General features: G+C 41.8%; 1 protein-coding gene across 1 annotated transcript; it reads right to left on the minus strand.

The window, feature by feature from the left end:
- Nucleotides 1-1693: 1693 nt before the first annotated feature.
- On the minus strand, nucleotides 1694-5265 carry KBTBD11 (kelch repeat and BTB domain containing 11). The gene is made up of 2 exons (XM_085303209.1): nucleotides 5115-5265; nucleotides 1694-4829 (listed from the first exon to the last, which is right to left on the minus strand). Exon 2 carries the CDS (start codon nucleotides 4757-4759, stop codon nucleotides 2945-2947), a length of 1815 nt encoding a protein of 604 aa, XP_085159335.1. The 5' UTR covers nucleotides 4760-4829; nucleotides 5115-5265; the 3' UTR covers nucleotides 1694-2944.
- Between the last annotated feature and the right edge of the window lie 14674 nt (nucleotides 5266-19939).

A 19939-nucleotide genomic window follows, 5' to 3' on the forward strand; every position in this document is an offset into this window, starting at 1 on the left:
GGAGAGGAGAGGAGAGGAGAGGAGAGGAGAGGAGAGGAGAGGAGAGGAGAGAACTGACCTGCCTCAGGCTTACCAGGAAGGCGACAGAGGCCACATAATAGGAAATGCAGCTAGAAACACACTTCTATTGTCAGTTGTTAGGCTGCAATTTTGCAGAGAGCATATAAAGGAAACAGGTTTGATAGACAGCTACTAACGAAGACCAGACTCTGCTCTCACTTAGACTGTGTAAACAGTGAAAGTGGCTAGGCACTTCATACAACCTTTCCTAGTGATATAAGCTAGCAAAAATACCACTGCAGGTTTGCAGAATGTTTATTGTTGTAAAGATTATTTCCAAATATATTTCTTCATGATAAACAGCAACAAATATTGGAAGCAAAGAAACATTTCATTCTTTCCTGAAAGTCTGTGGCATATTTTCGCAGCTTAAATCACAGCAACTTCCCAAAACTCATCTGGCAGCATTTTCATGCTTTAGTAGGAATTAAAATGCAAAACTTGCTTGATTCCTTATTATATTGTAGTATAAAGACTATACTACAAAATATTTTGAAATAAGAAGTTGTATTGTATTGTAAGATAAGACAGGTATTTTACTGTGTATCTCTGGTGTCTCTACTAAATCAAAATCTGGTCTAGCACTTAGGTCTTGAGTTTAAGTATGTACCTAAGTGTTTTACTACAGAACTTGAAATACTTTCTACAGTTACATAAAAAATGATGCTGAAAACAATGCACCAATCTTCATTCCTGCTCAAATTACAATATTGTAACTTAATTAATAGCCAACATTTCCAAGGATTCCTGTCTGAAAATTAAGTTTATCATTCAGAAAAAAAAAGAATAATTCCTTTGTGTATCCTCAACAAGTACGCCATCTGTGGAACAAAACTGCACTGCACAAGTCTGTACTCAGGCTAAGATAAACACCACACTCTGCAGTCCTACCGCTCCCATCTGGCTGATGCTTTCACTTAGCTCATTAGGGAGCAGACTCACTCAGCTAAGAATTTTTAGGATTGGACCACTGTTTTCTAGAGAACAGCTAATCAGATCAGCTGTTCTAAAACACTGCACAAGGCAGAAGGGAGAAGAGGGAAAAGAAAATAAGAGAAGGAAAGGAAAGAAATATTTATGAACTTCACTATTCTTTCTGTGAAGATGCTGTCCCTGAGGACAGAGCCTGCTGCCTTCCTTTGGAACTAGCAATAGGATATAAGAATGTTAATATTCTCTTTAACTGAAACATCTTAAAACATAAAAAGAACTGCTGTTCTTTGATGTAGGGACCCTATGTCTTTCTAGACTATGAAACTATACTAGAACTTTAAGTATAAACAATTCCCTTCCATAGTTTGTGCCAATTCCAGGCTKAATTGCCAATAGTAAAACTCTAATTCTGTTTTAAGAAAAATGTTTCTCTGTGATTTACTGTAAAGCTAAAACATTTACCTTTTCTATTTTTTTAATATATATAAAACATATAAAATAAATGCAAGTGCCCTTTTTAATATAGTACGTCTCTGTGGACATCTTACACTTTTCCAGGTCTGAATAACTTGACAAAAAGTATGCTCCAGCTTTCCACAGGCAGGAAGAACCTTGTATCATYTCACCTTGTTAGGATGCTGCTTCATGAACAATATCCTCTAAGGTTTCAAAATCCAAATGATAGCATATGTCATCAGCATGTACGATAATTGATGAGTACTTTAATTACAGCAATCATTAGATTGAAAAATAAATAAAGCAACCTCTCAGTCAAAAGATAGGGAAACAACATCATGCTAGTGTACAGTATAATCAACATGTATAGAACATTCCTGTTTCCAATGTACTCTGATGGTCTTGCACTAAGTTGGAAAAGTTTTTTGCCACAGGATAATGAACATACAGTGAAGTATTTATGCTGTCTGCAGTCTATTTCAAAGAATTTACATTTGGTTTAATTTCCTTGACCTGCAGTTAATTAAAGAGCAGTTAAACTACAAAATATTTTCCCCAACTCTAGTGGCAAACATGGTGTCATGTTAATCTGTTACAGTCTGAACAGCTTCAGTTCATTTTTGTTATAATTTAAAACCTCTGATAAAAAAAATAATAAAATATTGTCTTTTTATACAGAAATCATCACCTTTTTCAGATAAAGAACATACGAACATTTCATTTCTGCTATAACATAGCACATTTTAAAAAGATAACTTGCCTTTTTTGTGTGTGTTCTGAATACGAACATGTGGCACACGTTCGTGGTGCTTAAAACTTTAAGTCTGGTATCTGTTAAATCATTCATTGTAGCTGAAATTCCTAGGACCACACAGTGTCATGTCTTCCTTAAAGAATCTATTGCACCAAAAATGAAAGGCTGTGATTCAGATGATCTTCCTATACTTTTCTAACACAGGAAACAGTTGGCGTAACATAAAAACCCATACTTTTCTAACACAGGAAACAGTTGGCTTAACATAAAAACAATTTCAGTTAAGCTAAATTGCCATCAGTGTTTAATCACTCAGTATCATCTAGGAGAGAAAACAAACGGCAGAAAATGCTCCCGCCCAGATTGCATCTATGCGTATACACGTGACCAATGCTATCAGTAACATCCAGTTATGACACTGCTGTCAGGAATTTTTACAAATCCAGGTGTAAAAAAGTTCTCTAAGATTGGGAATTGGCACAAACATAATCCAGAGATGATCCTTTATAGCAGCTTTTCCTTTCATTTGCTTGGCTTTTCACACACAGCAAATGCGAGATGAGTTACAATGACCAAGTGGCTCCAGACCAACATCRTGGGAGGAGACAGGATAAAAGGGGGGGGAGACCCTTCTCTCTGCTAAAATCCCAGAGAGGGTCCCCTCTGCGGGAGGGAGTTTATGGGTCCCCCACAGCCACAATCCAACCACTCGCTTGGGAGGTACCAGCCAGGCTGGCCACCTCACAGCAGGAGTGGGCCCTCCTGGTCCCCAGCTTTGTCCGGCTTCTCAGGTAGAGTGAGCACGAATGGGAGGAGGATGCCCTTGGCATCTAAAGGGGCTTTGAGAAGCTCCTCATCAAAGGTGCCCTTGAGCCCACCATCCACTTCTACCTCGCCATCCTGGGCCAGGGTGAAGCGGAGAGTGCCGGTCCGGTTGACACAGTAAATGGTGTTGCCCAAGGCAGCACAGCGGAAGGGCTGGATGGGGCCGCTGCTGGGCCGCAGGCTGGCACACTGGCTCCAGCGCTTGGCCACTGTGTTGTAGCGGAAGACCTCAATGCCACCACCAGTCCCRCCACCCGGTGCTTGCTCCCCGCCACGGCCGCTGCTCACGTCGAAGCGGTAGATGAAGCTCTTGAAGGCCACCATGTCGGCAGAGCGGCGGCGGCTGCTGTTGTAGGGGCACTCCTGCCATTCGTCACGCTTGGGGTCATACTTGAGCAGGCGGTAGAAGAGGGACCCCCCCGACACGTAGATCTCCCCGTTGCAGGTGGTGGCTTCGTGGGCCACGGCGAAGGCRCCCTTGGGCAGGGGCGCGACGGGGCTCCAGCGGTCTGCCCGTGGATCRTACCTCTCCACGGTGAAGAGGCACTCGCCACCCACGGCATACAGGTAGCCGTCCAGGGCCAGCAGCTTGAGCTGCGAGCGGGGCTGGCCCAGCGGGCGCACTTGGCTCCAGGTATCGGTGAGGGGGTTGTAGCAGAAGACCTTGTCGGAGAGGCGGGCGCGAGGCTCGCCGCCCGCTGGCCCCGCCGCGATGCCCCCTGCCAGGAAGAGGTAGTTGTGGAGGACGCACATGGCGCAGCCCTTGGCGTTGGCCTCCTCGGGCAGGCGCGTCAGCACCCGCCACTCGCGGCTGGCCTCCTGGTAGCAGTGCACCAGGGCGCCGCCRTCCTCCAGCGACGCCACGGAGGAGGGGCTCTGCGGGCGGCTGCTCTCGCGGCTCTGCGGCCGGCTGCYGCCGCCCGGCCGCTCGAAGGCATCGCTCACCTCGGCCACCAGCAGGCAACGCCGCCCGGCCTCCATGCGGCGCCGCAGGATGAGGTCGCGCTCGGCGCCGCTGAGGCGGCCGTAGACGCCGGGCTCGCGCAGCACCTCCAGGTAGCGGTCGCTCATGAAGCGGTAGGCAGCCTCGCGCAGCTCCGCCAGCCGCTGCTTCTTGGCCAGGCAGAGGAGCTGGTAGCAGTTGTCGAGGCGGAGCTGGGCGCGCATGGCCTCGGCGGCGCAGTGCAGGGCGCAGGGCATCTGGAGCACGCGGGCGCCGCTCACCACCTCGGCCAGGTTGTCGTGGCGCACCTCGCCCATGCGCGCCGTGTACACGTAGTCGATGAGGAGGCGCAGCGCCGCGTAGCTCACGCCCTTCACGCGCAGGATGTCGCGCGAGGCGCGCGCGCGGAAGTAGTCGCTCTTGGCCGCCAGCACCGCCTTGTGCGCCCGGATGCGCCGCCCCGACACCTCGATCACCAGGTCGGGCTCCTCAGCCAGCGGGCGCTGCGGGCCCGGCGCGGCCTCCGGCCCGGCCTCGCTGCCGCCGCCGCCTGCCTCCTCCTCCGCCTCGGCGGCCGCGCTGTTGACATCCCACTGGCTCTCCACCACGCAGCCGGCGTTGGCCCCGGCGGGCGGCTGCTGCGCCCCGCGCTCGGCAGCGCTGAAGCACAGCGAGGAGCTGAGGCCGCAGGGGGAGGCGAGGGGTGCCGGCGGGGCGCCGTGCCCGGCCCCGCTCTCCTCCGCCACCACCGCCGCGCCGCTGCCCTCCATGGCGCCGCTGCCCTCCATGGCGCTAGCTGCTCCGCGCCACCGCCGCGGCCTCCCGGGCGGCTCCCGGCCTGGCGGCCACGGCCATCACCTGCGGGAGCACAGGGCAGAGCTGAGCCAAGCCGGGCTTCCCACCGCCACCGTGGCCCGGTCCCGCCGTGCCCCCCACCGTGTGCTGCCCACCAACACCTCAGCCCCTTTCTGGCCACAAAATCGCCACGAAAGCCTGAGAAGCAACTCTGTGTTTTCCCGTTATTCTACTACAACTAGAAGCCGCTCGCCTGCACAGCTTCCTCCTCGGCACGGCCCTTCACTGTGCTGAGGAAAAACGTCCTTTGCAATCAGCTACTTGGGACTAGTGTCGTAATTTATTCACCTTCTGCAACGGTTTCAGTGGAAGATAACAGTCATAACATATCTGGGACGAAGATTCCCCCCGGCCAAGGTTTCCTCGGTGAAGCTTTCTTCGTATCACTGCTTCGGATAGGCAATGCCCCTGTTTAAAAGAAAGTGTAAAAAGTTCATCAGTTTTCAGATAGTTCTGTCAGCTTSTTAACTGCAGTTCACTCAGAAGTTTTGGACAAATTTGACCATTTGTCTCCCTAATTGAGGGGATCTTATTAATGTCCAGAAATACCTTAAGSGAGGGTGTCAAGGGGATGGGGCCAGACTCTTCTCAGGACAAGAGGCAACAGGTATAAACTGAACCACAGGAAGTTCCGCCTGAACGTGAGGGGGAATTTCTTCCCTGTGAGAGTGACGGAGCACTGGCCCAGGTTGCCCAGAAAGGTTGTGGAGTCTCCYTCTCTGGAGATATTCACCTGGACGCAGGTGCCTGCCTGGACACAACCCTGTTCAACGTGCTCTAGGTGACCCTGCTTGAGCAGGGGGGTTGGACTAGATGATCTCCAGAGGTCCCTTCCAACCATTCTGTGATTCTGTGATAATACCCTAAAGTGACCAAAATTATGCTAATAAGATTCTAACTGTTTACAAAACACTTCCAAGGATTTTTTCATTATGACAAAAGTAATCTGGCAAGTAGGTAACAGTATGTAGCTGTAATACATTAGCGATGTGAAACAAACGTTATAGGGACTGGTTTATGCCTGGAAGATTTAAGACTTCGGCTGGTAAAAAGCAAAAGTGGGTAAAAATCACAATTTCCCAGCTTTGGTTTAAGTTTTGATGAGTTCTATATAAAATTTGTCCAAAGTTACTTAATTTCATATAATATGAATCTGAGTTTCTGATTCTATTATTAAGGATGCTAGTAATTTCCATAAAAATTCTATTTGACACATTTTTCACAATCCGCCTAAAAGTCACTTCTATGTAAAATACACTTTGTAACTTCCTTTCGGTAGAAACTATTTATTTAGTCTATTAAATTTACATTAGAAAAATCTAACTCTTCTGCGGTTTCTTTCCTGAAAACATAATTGGTAGATGACTTTGTCTGCAAACTCCACAAAGGGAGATGAACCCTACAAGCCCATACTGGCACAAACAATCTTCAGCTACATGGTAGTATAAGGGATGGAGGATTTCTRTTTTGGACACTCGCCCTACAGAGGTTTTTGTATTACATCTCAGTACAGTCAGATAGATAAGAAAATGATACTGAGGTTTGATTTCTGGATATTTGAGCATTTGAGACCATAATAAGGTTAGGAATTTGAAAGTAAATCTAATATTCCTTGTAYTCATTCCCAAAATGAGTACTTTTCAAAAATATTCTGTTTACCATCCAAGCATTTTAAGATCTGGTAGTTACAAATGTTTTATTAAGTTTTATGAACTGTGGGTAGCCTTAATAGCAAATTTCTTGAGGTCTACACCCAAACTCCGCAGCTTAGGCTTTATTGTCTTCTGAAATCCATCTCCTTTCTGCAGCTTTATCTTAAAGAGGAGAACTGCACTGGCCTTGGTGTACAATTGGTGTGTATGTGTAAGACATACTGATTCATTAGTARCTTAAACTTGGTAGCATCCCCATTGACATGATTTTATTTTTCAGCCTTGAAATAGACTTRAGCCTTCACAGTACTGAATCCACTATGTAACCATGTTTTAATTTATTTTATTACAGTGCAGATACTAAGATCAATCTACTTTCTGTTCCAGGTGTTCCAAAGAGTCCCAATGATCAGCTTTATTCAAAAKCAGTCTTTGCAAGTGGCACTTCCAAAATGATAAAGAACAAATGCAGACAGTAAGAAGAATATATAGAATGTCAGGTCTTGAACTTACTAAGTTCTGATGTACTCATACATTAATAAAATTGATACCATTACAACATAACTTGTAACATAAGTAAATGATTGAAACATTCTGCCTGCTCTGCTCTTTCATGCAATCTCTGAGTGCTGTGATGCTCAGCCCWTATGTCTTGCTGCTATTACAGATAGCTTGACCTCCTCCACCACTAACACTTAAAAGGTGTTAATATGCTTTCTCCTATTGCTGTCAACATTATGATCCTGCCAGGATCCAGACACCTCAATTCTCTGACCATTTGTCTTAAACTTCACGACTTACATCCCCTCTACAGGAATGAATGAGCAGTATTATACAGTTTTAAGCTCTTAACCTACTACTCTACTAAAGAAAAAAAGAAAGGAAAATGCTAATGAAAATCAAAAATATGACCAAATGAATGTAGAAAGTCAAAAAGCAGTAGCTGTAATATAMTTGTAATACCAATAATATTTATATATGTTGAAATGTGTTTCCTGCATCATGTCTAAAAGGAAAATCATCAATTATAACACCTAAAGTTGTTAAAAATGCCATCCAGAAAAAGTGGTTTCTGGAACTTTCTCAGGTAATGAAAATTAAAAGGGTGAGATTCTCCTCAAGCACAGTAATCATACCTTTTCACATATTCAGAAATTTGCTTGGCCTCAAAGTTTGACTTGCCWCTGAAACATAATTGAGAAAGAAGCTACCACCCAGCATTGCCATAACAAACACCTTAATCTTCCCCTTGAGTAATCAAAATGAGGAAGAAGGACTGGCAATACTGCTTGCTAATAGCAAGCAGAAGAATTCTAAAGAAAATGATGTCTTCTGGTGTATTTATAGCTAACTACCATGAATATKTCGAAATTCATACTGAGCACACAAAGGATTTTAATCAAAATATCACATGCAATTTAGACAACAAAGAACATTACAGGGAAGCTGAAGACCTGAAAAAGCTACAAGCGGGTTTGGAGGACTTTGTAAATTACAGACCAGTGATTACTGTAGCAACCTCAGCGCTTCTGCRTAACTCAAAACAACATATAAGAATTGCACAAAGATAAAATTGAAAAACARTTCAGAGAAGCTATGGAACTTTTCCACTATTGAGCAACACGACTGATTCCCAGTTAAAAGGTCATGAATTTACTATAAAACAGGAAGAAGCTGAAATGGACTGATGGAAATACAATACTGAATTCCTTCTTCCTCTGTTACCAGTTAGGATCAAACAAATGTATTTTTTGTTTTTCTAATCTACACTCATGAAAATGCTGTATTGCTGTTTTGGTGCCACAGAATGTTCTTGAATTATGAAATTAAAGAAGATGATAGTTGAATTCATAACTTTGTCAGTTCAAAAAGATCTGAACTCCTATTGATCTAGCTTTGCTTAAAAAAAACTTGCTTTTAGCACTTTTGTTAAAACTTGCAAACAACAGGTATTGGAAAAGCAAACAAGCTGTTTAGAGTGCATAACATGTGGGTTGATTTCACTTTTTATACTACTCTTTAAGACAAAAGACGGATTACATGGATTGGAACTGTTTTCATTATCACGGGTTTTGTCCAGGGATGATGTAATGTTATGGACAGAGGAAGAGCCAACAAACACGAACGATATTTACAGATTTTGGCAATGACACATTTACAGTATCCTGGATGTGTGCCCCCAATCTCAAGATGCTGCAACACATCACCAGTAACAAAACAGATAAGAAGATGTAGCTTTTTCTGAGAGAGGAAGGGTAACGAAGAGCTGCAGGTAAGGTTTCCCAACATTGYATTCATTTGGAAGTTCTTCTGATAAAATCTTACTAAATGCTTGTTTTGGATTGATCTTTTTTTTCCCCTTTCGTGTAGTGCCAACAACCTCTGACCAAACCACTGTCCTCTAGGCAAGACCCACTTTCTCTGGGGAATATGTGCATGTGGGAGGAATTGGGTTATTGCCCTTCAATTCACAAATGAAAACTACTCTGACTCATCTCCAGGGTAAATTAGAGCAGTCCTTCCCCGAACATAAGAAACACTAATTTACATAAACAGGCTATCCTCCCCAAGGGACCATACACCAGTTAGAACAGACAGAATGCAGTTCTGCTCCACCTTAGCACAGGAGATGCTTTTATAAAAACTTGTTCTGCTAAATTTTAYCTCAGAGAATTCCCTCAAGACATAGGAGTCATCTGACTGTTGAGACAATTAAGGAGTCTAATAAGGCAGGATCAGAAGGGAGAAAACATCTCTTATATTTATTTAAGAAAATTAAAAGACGACTGTTRAAAGTAGAATTGGCCAATACTATCACAGAGTGAAGACACCCAGCTCCAATCTAAGAGAAGAGAAAATCTTCTGGAGGGCAGAGGCAAGTGTAAAGAGGTTTGCATGGTTACAAAAATAGTCTGATAGCCTTCTGCTTATTGACCAGATCTGTGAAATCTGAAAAAAAATCTTTTCCTAACTGGGGAAAACATTCAGAACCTAAACTGAGATGCCACTTCTCTGGAAGAGCTTGCAGCACTTAAGTCTCGCATTCTATTACAGTTTTAAAGTCCAGATCTTAATTGTTTGATTAACCTCCTACTTTTAAGGACAGAGAATGATCTTTCARTGACCCACCCCTAGAAAAATTTCAGGAAGAATTAACTTTCGTTCTTTTCTTTTTTTAAAATTAGGAGCGATCAAAATTGGGATTACAATACAATCCTATTGTTTTACCCTGCCTACTTTATATATATCTTTTAAAGTACTGCATCCAGAGTCAAGTTGCCTATGCAGCTTTCTTGTGACCTCTCAAAGTGCTATAATTTTCTCAGAATATTTAATAGAGGTATGAATTCTCTCTTCTCATAACTGCAAAATTTCCATACAACCATAATGAAAAATAAACACTTAAGAAATGCAGTTTCTGATTACAGACCACACGTGAAACATGTGGGTAGCAGTCCTTCATCAGGAACTCAGAGGAAGAAAAGGATGTGTATGTCACAGGGAGTAAGTCAGTCATAACAGAAATATTATCAAAATCTTGATGAAAGGGCTATTGTAGCTAGCAATGAAAACTAAAAATATACAAGTTTTAAACAGTCATCATAACCAGAGAAAAGCTTTCATAACAGTAATATRTGTAGGGATGAATATTCTCTAAAAGGAAAATATTTTTCTGAGTTCCTTCCAGTTTAGACTCTTCAAAAGTAGTTAGGCAAGATCAGTGTCCCTTAGGAGCTCTCACATGAGAAAGGAAGTAACACTCCCACAAAAGCAAAAGTTAGCAAAGGTTAAGTGCAAGTCCTCTCTAATAACTTTTAGATGAAAGAAAGTCTAACACAAAAAGAACAGTCAGAAACAAGATTTTAAATGTTTATAGTACCTTTGGGGAAAACTACAGAGCCACCGTCTTTGTCACTAACGCACTACAGAGCAGGAGATAATAGCATGGCAATACCATACTGAATATATTAAAGCTTTTTATGAAGAACTGCTGCTAGTTCTAGAAACTGCCCTGCAATTACAGTTTAAGATATATAGGGAGAGCATGTGGTCACATATGTGATAAACTGTAGTTTGGTTTCTTTCATCATATCTGGATGCAGCTAATAYCGCATTGCACAAAAGCTGCATGCAACATACCAGCATAAAGCTGCACCCAAAATGCAGTTCTTGGATGTGTAAACAGGGAAATCATGAGTAACAGTAGGGAAAGGCTACCTTTTCACCTACGGCATTAGTAGACTGGCAATGGAGCATGCATGTACGTACTATGTTCCAGGGTCTACATTTTGGAAGCACTAATGAAAAATCAGAGAGGATAGATATTAAAAMAAATGGTTTTAGAGAAAAATAAGTCAGTGAGAGACTCAGAACAACCAAGATTACGCTGACTGCACACTGCGTCTGCCACAGAGCCCCGCTGTCAAGCAAAAAGGTGGTACCCGGCTTGGGTACCACCCCACAACCACACTTCTGAGGCTTTGGAGAGGCGCTGTCTGTGCTAGTAGCTTGGCAAACAGGTAGAACAAGCCTTTGTCTGCTGAGAAATACAGTGCAGACACTTCTTAAGGCTTAGTTTGTTTATTTTGTGACTTCATTACTGTGTACAAGTGTAGAAACATGAAAATGGTGCATACTGCTGGCCTTCTTAGGCTAGTGGAGAAAGGCCTAAACAAGCCAGGGAGTGGAAGCTTAAGCAAAGCAAAATACTTATTCTCCTGAGGTTAAAAAAAAAATACCATCACATACAACGGATACTGAAAGTTTACRTGAATTCATGGGAAGACTGAAGTATCAGTTCACGGAAGAGAAATCTACTTAAGGTTACCAAATACACAGCAAACACTAAAACTACATCAGCAGAGGAACCTGAACTAGAAAACGGTCAGAGAATATTAATATCCACAGATAATCAGTATCCCATAGGGAAATACACATTTTTACCCTGCTTTTACATGCTTCTCTATGTATCATCTTATCATTACTGTGGGAGGCAGGATACTGGGCTAAGAGCACCTGACTCAGAAAGATCATTACTCTCATCTAGAGAATCTGAAACATATGATTAARGAAAGTGCTAGATTATTGGTCTCTACATGTTTTCAAATCAGGAGTGAATGCCTTACTGGAAGGCACTTGGACAAACACAAAGAGCTGGTCTCAGTTCGGGAGAATGAAATTTAACACGATCAAACTAGTTGATTTAAATTCTGATCTTAAATTTTGGAAATCGCCGTACAATAGAACTATTCATGTTGAGCACAACATCAGTTTTTATGACTAAAAGCTTGGTTTTGGTGTTAGTGCTGTGAACTGTCATGATGTTGACCACAGAAATGCTTTTCAGCATGAAACAGTGTTGTAAACAAATAGTTGCAAAAATGCTCAAAGTATCTAAGAACACTTTAGTAATGTCGATACTAACAAAGGAGGAGGAAAATATCGACTGAAGCCTGTAAAACCAAATCAAGCAAATCAGCAAATTTCTTTAAATAGATTTCAGAAAATCAAAGAACCAWCAAGCGTAGTTGTTCCTAGATGAGCAGGCAATCATTTGCTCCCAACAAATTTACTGCATTTTGCAAAAAATCCACTGCTTTTCAATAGAGAAGATGGGCCAATATATTTGGAGAAAAATTCCTTACTTAAGATAAAACTAGATTTTGCTTTTAATATCATTATGAAAAGGACATAAAGATTAAAGAGCCGAAAGCAATAGAGATCTGTCAAAGTTGTGCTTGAGAAAGAAAGAATTTGACAAGTAACAATATACATCAAAGGAAAGCTAACAAAATCCCATTCTTCTGATACTTATGCCTAGGAGTCACTCCTTTTCCTTAAAGGAAAGCTTCTAAAGAAAAGAATAATAACCCYCCTTATTTTCCAGAAAAACTCTACATCAAGCATTTAGGGGGCAAAAATCGTTTAGAGAAAAGGAAATGAATCRGTGATTTCTGGGCAAATTAAGTAAACGATACTTAGAGAGGTAGAGGTCTGTCAGAGACCCAGTGAATGGTATTTTTCTCACTTCTGGAGACCATGTGTTGTTTCTTTGCTATTTTTACCCAGATGCATTTTCAAGTATGATGTTAGTCAGATTTACAAAATAGTTCCAGATTTCTGTAGATATTATCTCACACAGACTTTGGAYTGAATCAAAGAGTGGTCAACGGAGGTGCCACAATTCTAAATGTGGCAAAGGCCAACACTGCGGGCAGTTTATATGGTAGATGGCAATACAACAGAGATAGACCTAAGGCACTAGCTCGAATAGCAGGAACAGTCTAGCATGATAGCACAGAGCCCATACTCCCTAACTTATCAGAAAGTAAAATCTTGCACAGACTTCTGCCTTCTGTGTCCAGTTCTGGGCTCCCCAGTACAAGAGCTACTGGAGAGAGTCTAGCATAGGGCTACGAAGATGATTACAGGACTGGAGCAGCTCCCCTATGAGGGAAGGCTGCAAGAGCTGGGTCTATTCTGCCTGGTGAAGAGAAGACTGAGAGGAGATCTTACGAATGCTTACAAACATTTTAGGGGAGGGTGTCAAGAGGATGGGGCCGGACTCTTTTCAGTGGTGCCAAGAGGCAATGGGAACAAACTGAAACATGGGAAGTTCCCCCTGAATGAGGAGGAATTTCTTTCCTCTGAGAGTGACAGAGCATTGGCACAGGTTGCCAGGAAAGGTTGTGGAGTCTCCTTCTCTGGAGATATTCAAAACCTGCCTGGACACAATCCTGTTCAACATGCTCTAGATGACTCTGCTTGAACAGAGGGTTGGACTAGATGACCTCCAGAGGTCCCTTCCAACCTCAGCCATTCTGTGACTCCGTGCCACAGCAAGAGTGCTGCTGGTAAAATGYGCTATGTTGGGCCTTCAACTGTGAACTATTAGATGACTCACAGGAGTCTGATTTTTTATTATTATTATTGCATGGAAACCAGGCCAAGGCAGAGAGATAYGTTGCAGGCCTGGGGTCATATCCCTACACAGAATTGATCTGTGGGAGGGATGCACATCCCACTTCTGCTGGACAGGCACATACAAATGGATTTTTGATCTGTTACCAGCTCCTGTAGTGCCATCTGGAACATGGTGACAGGCTCACCTGCAGTCTGTGGGTACAGGTAGGTGCCAATTGATTGAGATCCTCAAAAGATAGCATACGAGACCTATGAAGGGCTAGTCAATAGAGAAACGCTAAAGACTGTGATGACAAAGTGCTCAACTCATGCTGCCAGGAGGTGGTGATTGTTGTTTTGGGTGCCTTAGACCAGAATTCTCTCCAACAGAAATCTAAATTATTTTAAAAGATAGTAATACTGACTGTTGCTACTTCCCCATTCTCTACAATGATTAGAGCACTGACCAAGCCCATGGAAAACTTGCTGATGTTCCTTCCTCTGTCTGACAGGCTTGAAGTTCTCAACTGCCAACTGGGTGCCCTAACAATCAAGCCCTGGACTATGACAGAAGGTCAGTTATTYTCCTTCAGTCTAAAGATATACTACTCGTTATAGAAACAATCAAAATGTTACTGAGGGAGATAAAGAAGAATCTTGGGTTCTGTCCCCTGATGTATTTCTGACACTTCAAATTAAAAGGCAAAGTAAAAGTGAAAATGATTCTTGGAGCAGGGCTTGGAAGCCAGAGCTCCACCACCATTCAGCTGGCTGGTTGGATGCCCAAACAAGAATCAAGGATGATCTYTCTTCCTTTTCTTCTGATCAATCTTGAATTCTGTATGCAAGCAAAATACATGTGAGATGATAGGTTGTTTGGATCCTCTTATTTACTGGGGGTACCATAATATCAGGACTATGCAATAATGCTTAATAATGAAATAATTTGCTGGCATTCATGGCAAAATCTACCCGTTTTACTAGATAGTCATATGGCATTTTCTTATACATACTTTAAATTCTGTTTTCATTAGATTTCAAAATCTAATTTATTTATTTTTAAAAGACAAACACATGTTAACAGGAAAAAATAATTAACTCCTTAATGTACAAACTAATCAGGTGCTTTTAATAGATACATACTTAGGAAGGGTGAGTCTCCGACTCTGCAACTCTTTCATAGCCATGTTACTGTTTAGTTCTGTGTTTCCTTTTCACTTTCAAATCTGCTGACTTTGCAGCATTTTGATCCCTAAAATAACGTATTCTTTTTTAGGTTTCCTAGCCTGAAAAACAAGTGGTAAAAACAAAAGCATGCAAGGGTATGTACTGTGCATGTTCTAAGCAAAACAAATGTCAGAGCAGTTTACCAGGTGACTGTGTTTGTCCAATGCACCTCCAGCTGTAGAGAACATCTGGAGACACCAAACTAATTCCTCAGCTGCTGCGTACTGGCCCTGTTCCATTGCCTTCTGTGGGGCAGGGCTCAATTATATTAGCTAGAATGCGATCCATAACGGCTTGTGCTAAGACTAAAAAAACACTTTTGCTGATTTCATGACAGAAACACATACCAGAGTCTCAGACACTTTGGTGGCAAGACTCTGGCATCAGAAAAACCAGCAGGCTATCAGCACTGACCTCACCAAGTGATGTTTTTCAATAGCAAGTGTATAACTGAGGKCTTATCAAAATATAAGGCTACCCCATGCTGCCAGTAGAACTGAATGGAGGAAAAGAGAAATTTGAGTGAAATGTATGCTGTTTGTATTACAACAGAAGTTAACCACAAACCAGAAGGGTACAGTTGCTGACCAGTGTGGGATAGAAAGACAATAGGTTCCTACTAAAACACTATTATTTCCATGGTCTAACACTTTATGCATTTGTTTTGTAACATACCTTTTTATTATAATGTGAATTTCATATGCTGAGTTTGGGTATTCTGGAAAAAGCTTTCTGGCTTTATTGATTCCTCTGTCTTTGAGTATACTTATTTTTTGGGTTTATAGTTTARTGCAGGTGAGTCAATATTTTCCATGATAAACACATTCTTCTCATTTAATAGGGCAGTTGGTAACATTTAAGATTCCAGAATTAAAAGAAAGAAGGGACTGCCTGGTTATCTAATCTTASTCCTGCAAGAACAGGCCAAAGAATTTCACTCCTGCATCAAGCCAATAACCTCTGGTTAAATTAGGTCAAAGTGCTCTTCTGTTCTAGTCATCTGTCTCAAAGCTATGCGGCTTCTCTGTTTTGGGCAATGATCTCGCTGGAAAATCAGGTGTCAAATGGATCATCTTGGAGATGCTGAAGAAATATACAGGCTACTCTTCACTTTACACAACACTTTTTCTTATTTTAYCCTTTTTATCTGCTGACTTGGCAGCATTCTGCTTCCCCAAACGATCTGTGCTCTTTTTGAATAGACCTACAGGCTGACAGTATAATCATGAAGGATGATGTTGATCACAGCTATCTTAGGATTGTCCCATCTGCTTTTTGACTTCCTTACACAAAGAAGTAAAGCCTATAGTAAGGCTGGCTAAACTACATGGCTCTTTCAAGTGGATACAACTTTCAAGGATACAACTTTGTTAAATGAATGCAATTAAATTTGCGTCATGTGAGGCAGTGATGATGTTTTCCTTGCACTTCCCTGCACTGGGCAGAGCTGAATTGAGACAGGACCTGGGGATCTGGAGTAAGAATCAGGACTTTCAAGTCAGGACCTGGGCCAGAAAAGGAGTTTGGTTTTGTGGYTACGATTTGGGGGGTGTGGGAAGAAGCACTGGTTGGAGGATCTTGGCTTGTGGCTCTTGGCCATTTTGAGATTTTGATATTTTGCTCATAGATCAAGAAGTCAGGCTGCTTTTAACTAGGAAGAGATCTTTCTTTCTTTCTTTCCTTTTCTGACATTCCTTCTCAGAGCACATATTAAGGCTTTCAAACACTGCTCTGAAAGGTGCCTGATGCTAGGGGWGCAATAAAATTACTTACGTCCCCATTAGGCTTCATAATATCTTAGCAGGGATACAGTCCAGGCACTGGGCTAACATATGAATCTAACAGATCCTTGCAACTCTGTTGTCCATCACAAAGGCAYTCTGGGCTTCTGTCACAGAAGCAGGAAACCAGCAAACAAGTGGTACAGGCCTCATCCTGACCTGTCAGAAGCAGCACTAGTGGATATAATCGTTTGAACATACATGAACAATCTTTGCTTTCTTTTTCCTATACCACTGTGTAAAACTCCTTGGAAAAAAGGCTACTGATTAACTTCAAAGTTCACAAGCAAATGACATTTACTTTACTGCTTCTGCACTTGCTGTGAAAAACAAACTCCTTCAGAACTGTTACCAAGTTGTTATTAAATGAGAAGTATATTGTCCTTTTACTGCCCATTTTATCTAAGTTTCATACAGCTTTTTGATAGAGTCTAACATCACTATAAATCCCATCCTTGTTGTAGTCAAGGGAAATTTTCTATTAACTTCTCTGGCATCAGGATTTCCTACACTGTATGCACATAGAAACATGTATGATAGTTTATTTTAAACTGAGGCAATTCAGGGAGTTGCAGCAAAGAAGAAATGAAGGAAAACTACAGGATAAGAGGAAAGCTTTCCCATGAAGAAGTCTTTGATTGACTGAATCAGAACATTTATTGTTAGCATACCATTCCCACAGGAAAGTGTTAGTTTTTAGTTCTTTCCATCTAAGTCTTTAAAATAGGCCATAGAAGTTATAGTTAATCTTCAGTGCTCAAGGCCTGCTGTTCAATACACTTGCAAGGAAGGGAGAGAGGAAAGTAAAACTACTTCCATGTAAAACAAAACAAAACAAAACAAAAAGAATACAGACCTGTGCCAGATTGATACTCTGAAGTCATTCAAAAGTCTAAGAACGTGTTTCAGCAGTTAGGATCCACGTGCAAAGCTTAGCACTCTGCGGCTTAAATACTCCTGCCAGAATCACTGTCCAGAAAACCAGCTTTTGCTAACCTGCGAATGTTTGTGTGTAAAATAATTTCCATACTACTAATCAGTGCAAATCATGTTGTGACAGACAACATAACAGCACAGCAGCTTCTTGTCCAACTTACACAGATTTCTATGGGATGGTTGAGGTTTCTGGCATGTTTCCATGTGAAATAAAAAAGGTTGTCAACCAGCCTGTTTTAGCCAGAGGCATGGCAATGGCAGCTCAGGAAACAATGCATCTGAAAAGCACGTATGTGACACATCTTTCTTCTCCCTCTGACGCACAGTGCAAAATCTGTTCAATTACTGTTTTTTTTCAGTTTGTTTTGCATTAAACAAACAGAACCGATCACAAATTCCTGCCATCCTCACTGATGAGCTATAAGAAAGTAGAAAATACCAAATGTGCAGTGTAGGACAAAGGACCTAGCCATCAGCTTTTTGTATTAATAGCCAGTCACTCACATTATTATTAYACAGCGCTGACCCAATCCTGTAATTCTTTCAAAGTCAAAACTACCAGTTAGTATTCAACCAGCATTTTAGGATGAGGATAGAGAAAAAGCTACAGAATTGTCACCACTAATGTCTAATAAAAACTTTACTATAGTCTCAATCCTCAGGGGATTTAAATGCACACCTGGCTTTGATAACTGGAGTAGCCCCATTCATTGCACTAACGCTGAACTGTGCACACATGCAAACTGAGTGTGTGCTTAAGCCAGTGCAGGACGAAGGCAAAATCTCTCCCTCTGTTCACTACAGGGTTAGGTGACTGCTAGTGCTGGCACAAGCAAGAGGAAAGGAATGTATGCATGGCCCAGGCTAGACATGGAGCAGGGTCCCTTCCCTTTTCAGTGACAGCTCAGTCATATTTCAGATTAAATTGGCTGTCAAATCCTGAACTCCTGTGAAGTAATTATTTTTGAATAAAGGGAAGTAACCATGCCTATTCTCCGATAAAATAATACTAATACTAAAAATGAAGCAGAAAGAACAAATGATGACAATTCCATTAACAGGTAAAACAGTAGATATAAGAACTGTCATGTCCCAATAAGGCTAGTAAGACTAAACACAATGAAAATGAGCTAATTTTTTAATGAGTATTTCCATGTGTCTAAATATATCAGCAGTAGGAAATGACTTCTCAGCTTCTGTTCATGGGAAAGAAACAGCCTCCTAACTGCAATGCCGCAAATCTCAGTTAGTAGAAATAGCAAAATCCCTGTAAAAGCCAGAGGATCTCCTAAGACCAAAAAACAACAAAAAAAAGAAAGATAAAAAAAGAAAGTTTAATTCTGTTCTAAAGAAACTGCACCATTTCCTTTCATATTTCATTACATCCATCTTTAGCAGCCAGCTACCCCTAATATCCTCTTGCAACAGAATACTTTAGGATGCTGAGTACTCCAGTAAGCAGGCTCTAGATCCAGTCATCTAACCACATCCCTGTCTCTACGGTAACCTAGGCCAGCCCGAAATACTATAAACGTGCTTTACCATGGGATAGTTAATGGCTTTCACTGAATGCGCTAGACAAATAATGGCGATCTAACATTTACTGAAGTTTTAAATCTGCCAATATTACAGGCTTAAAACRTTTGACCGTAGAAAAAGCTTTGGCTATTATTTTAATTTGGATTTTTTCTTCTTTATATAGGAAAGTGATGTAAACAAATCAGAAGCAAGGAGGCTGTCAGTGATTTCAGTCTTTCTGCACTGACAGGCAAACTCCTGCAAACTCCAAATGATAAGAGTGTCATCACTGACCTCAGTGCCACCATCCCCAGAGGCAGGGAAGGCTGGGGCAGGCGGGGGTCAGCCCTTGGCACATCCCCTGCCTCTCATCAGACAGTGCCATTAGCCCTGGATGACTGGAGGGCCTCATTGGCGTGCCTTAGATGTCCTAATTAAAGAGTGAATAAATAGTGTGTGATGGGCCCTGGAAAGGAGAGGATACATAACTGGCAGGAGAGGTGATGGGCTAGAGAGTTACACTGGGGAACAAACATTGTTTTGTCAATACTAGTGACAATTTAATYATCATTTCCCAAAAGCATTCCATTTAATATCTTTTCAGGAAATAGATGGTTAAGTCTGTGAAAAATGCAGGAGTTCTTTAGCTTCTCAGATCATATAAAATGATTTTTCTATTTTATTACTTTTCTAATTTTTATTGCCCTACTTTTTCTAGCTTTTTGTTCTAATTTTCTATTGTTCAACTTAATTGCTGTGAAAAAGCTTTACTGAATAACATTTGTATGAGGTTTTTATTTATTTATTTATTTGCCCTGATGCGCAAAAAAATAGGTTGCTACAGAATTTTTAGTGCCATATGTTAAGTCTGGGGGTTGGGTTTTTGTTGTTGTTGTTTATGAAAGACCGGACATAAAAGCCTATTCAGTTCAGACAAACATAATGCTCTAGGTCTTCTCTTCAGGCACTGCCACCTTCCGCGCTGCAAAAAAAAAAAAATCACGTGTATGTGTACACCGAAGGCTCGTACCATTCATGTGCTTCTAGCAGGCTGGGGAGGGATGGCATGAAAAAGGAAAAAAAAAAAAAAAAAAAA

Source organism: Rhea americana, unplaced genomic scaffold, assembly GCF_003343005.1.
Source record: "Rhea americana isolate MKP2758 unplaced genomic scaffold, rheAme1 scaffold_199, whole genome shotgun sequence".
Classification (NCBI taxonomy): Eukaryota; Metazoa; Chordata; class Aves; order Rheiformes; family Rheidae; genus Rhea; species Rhea americana.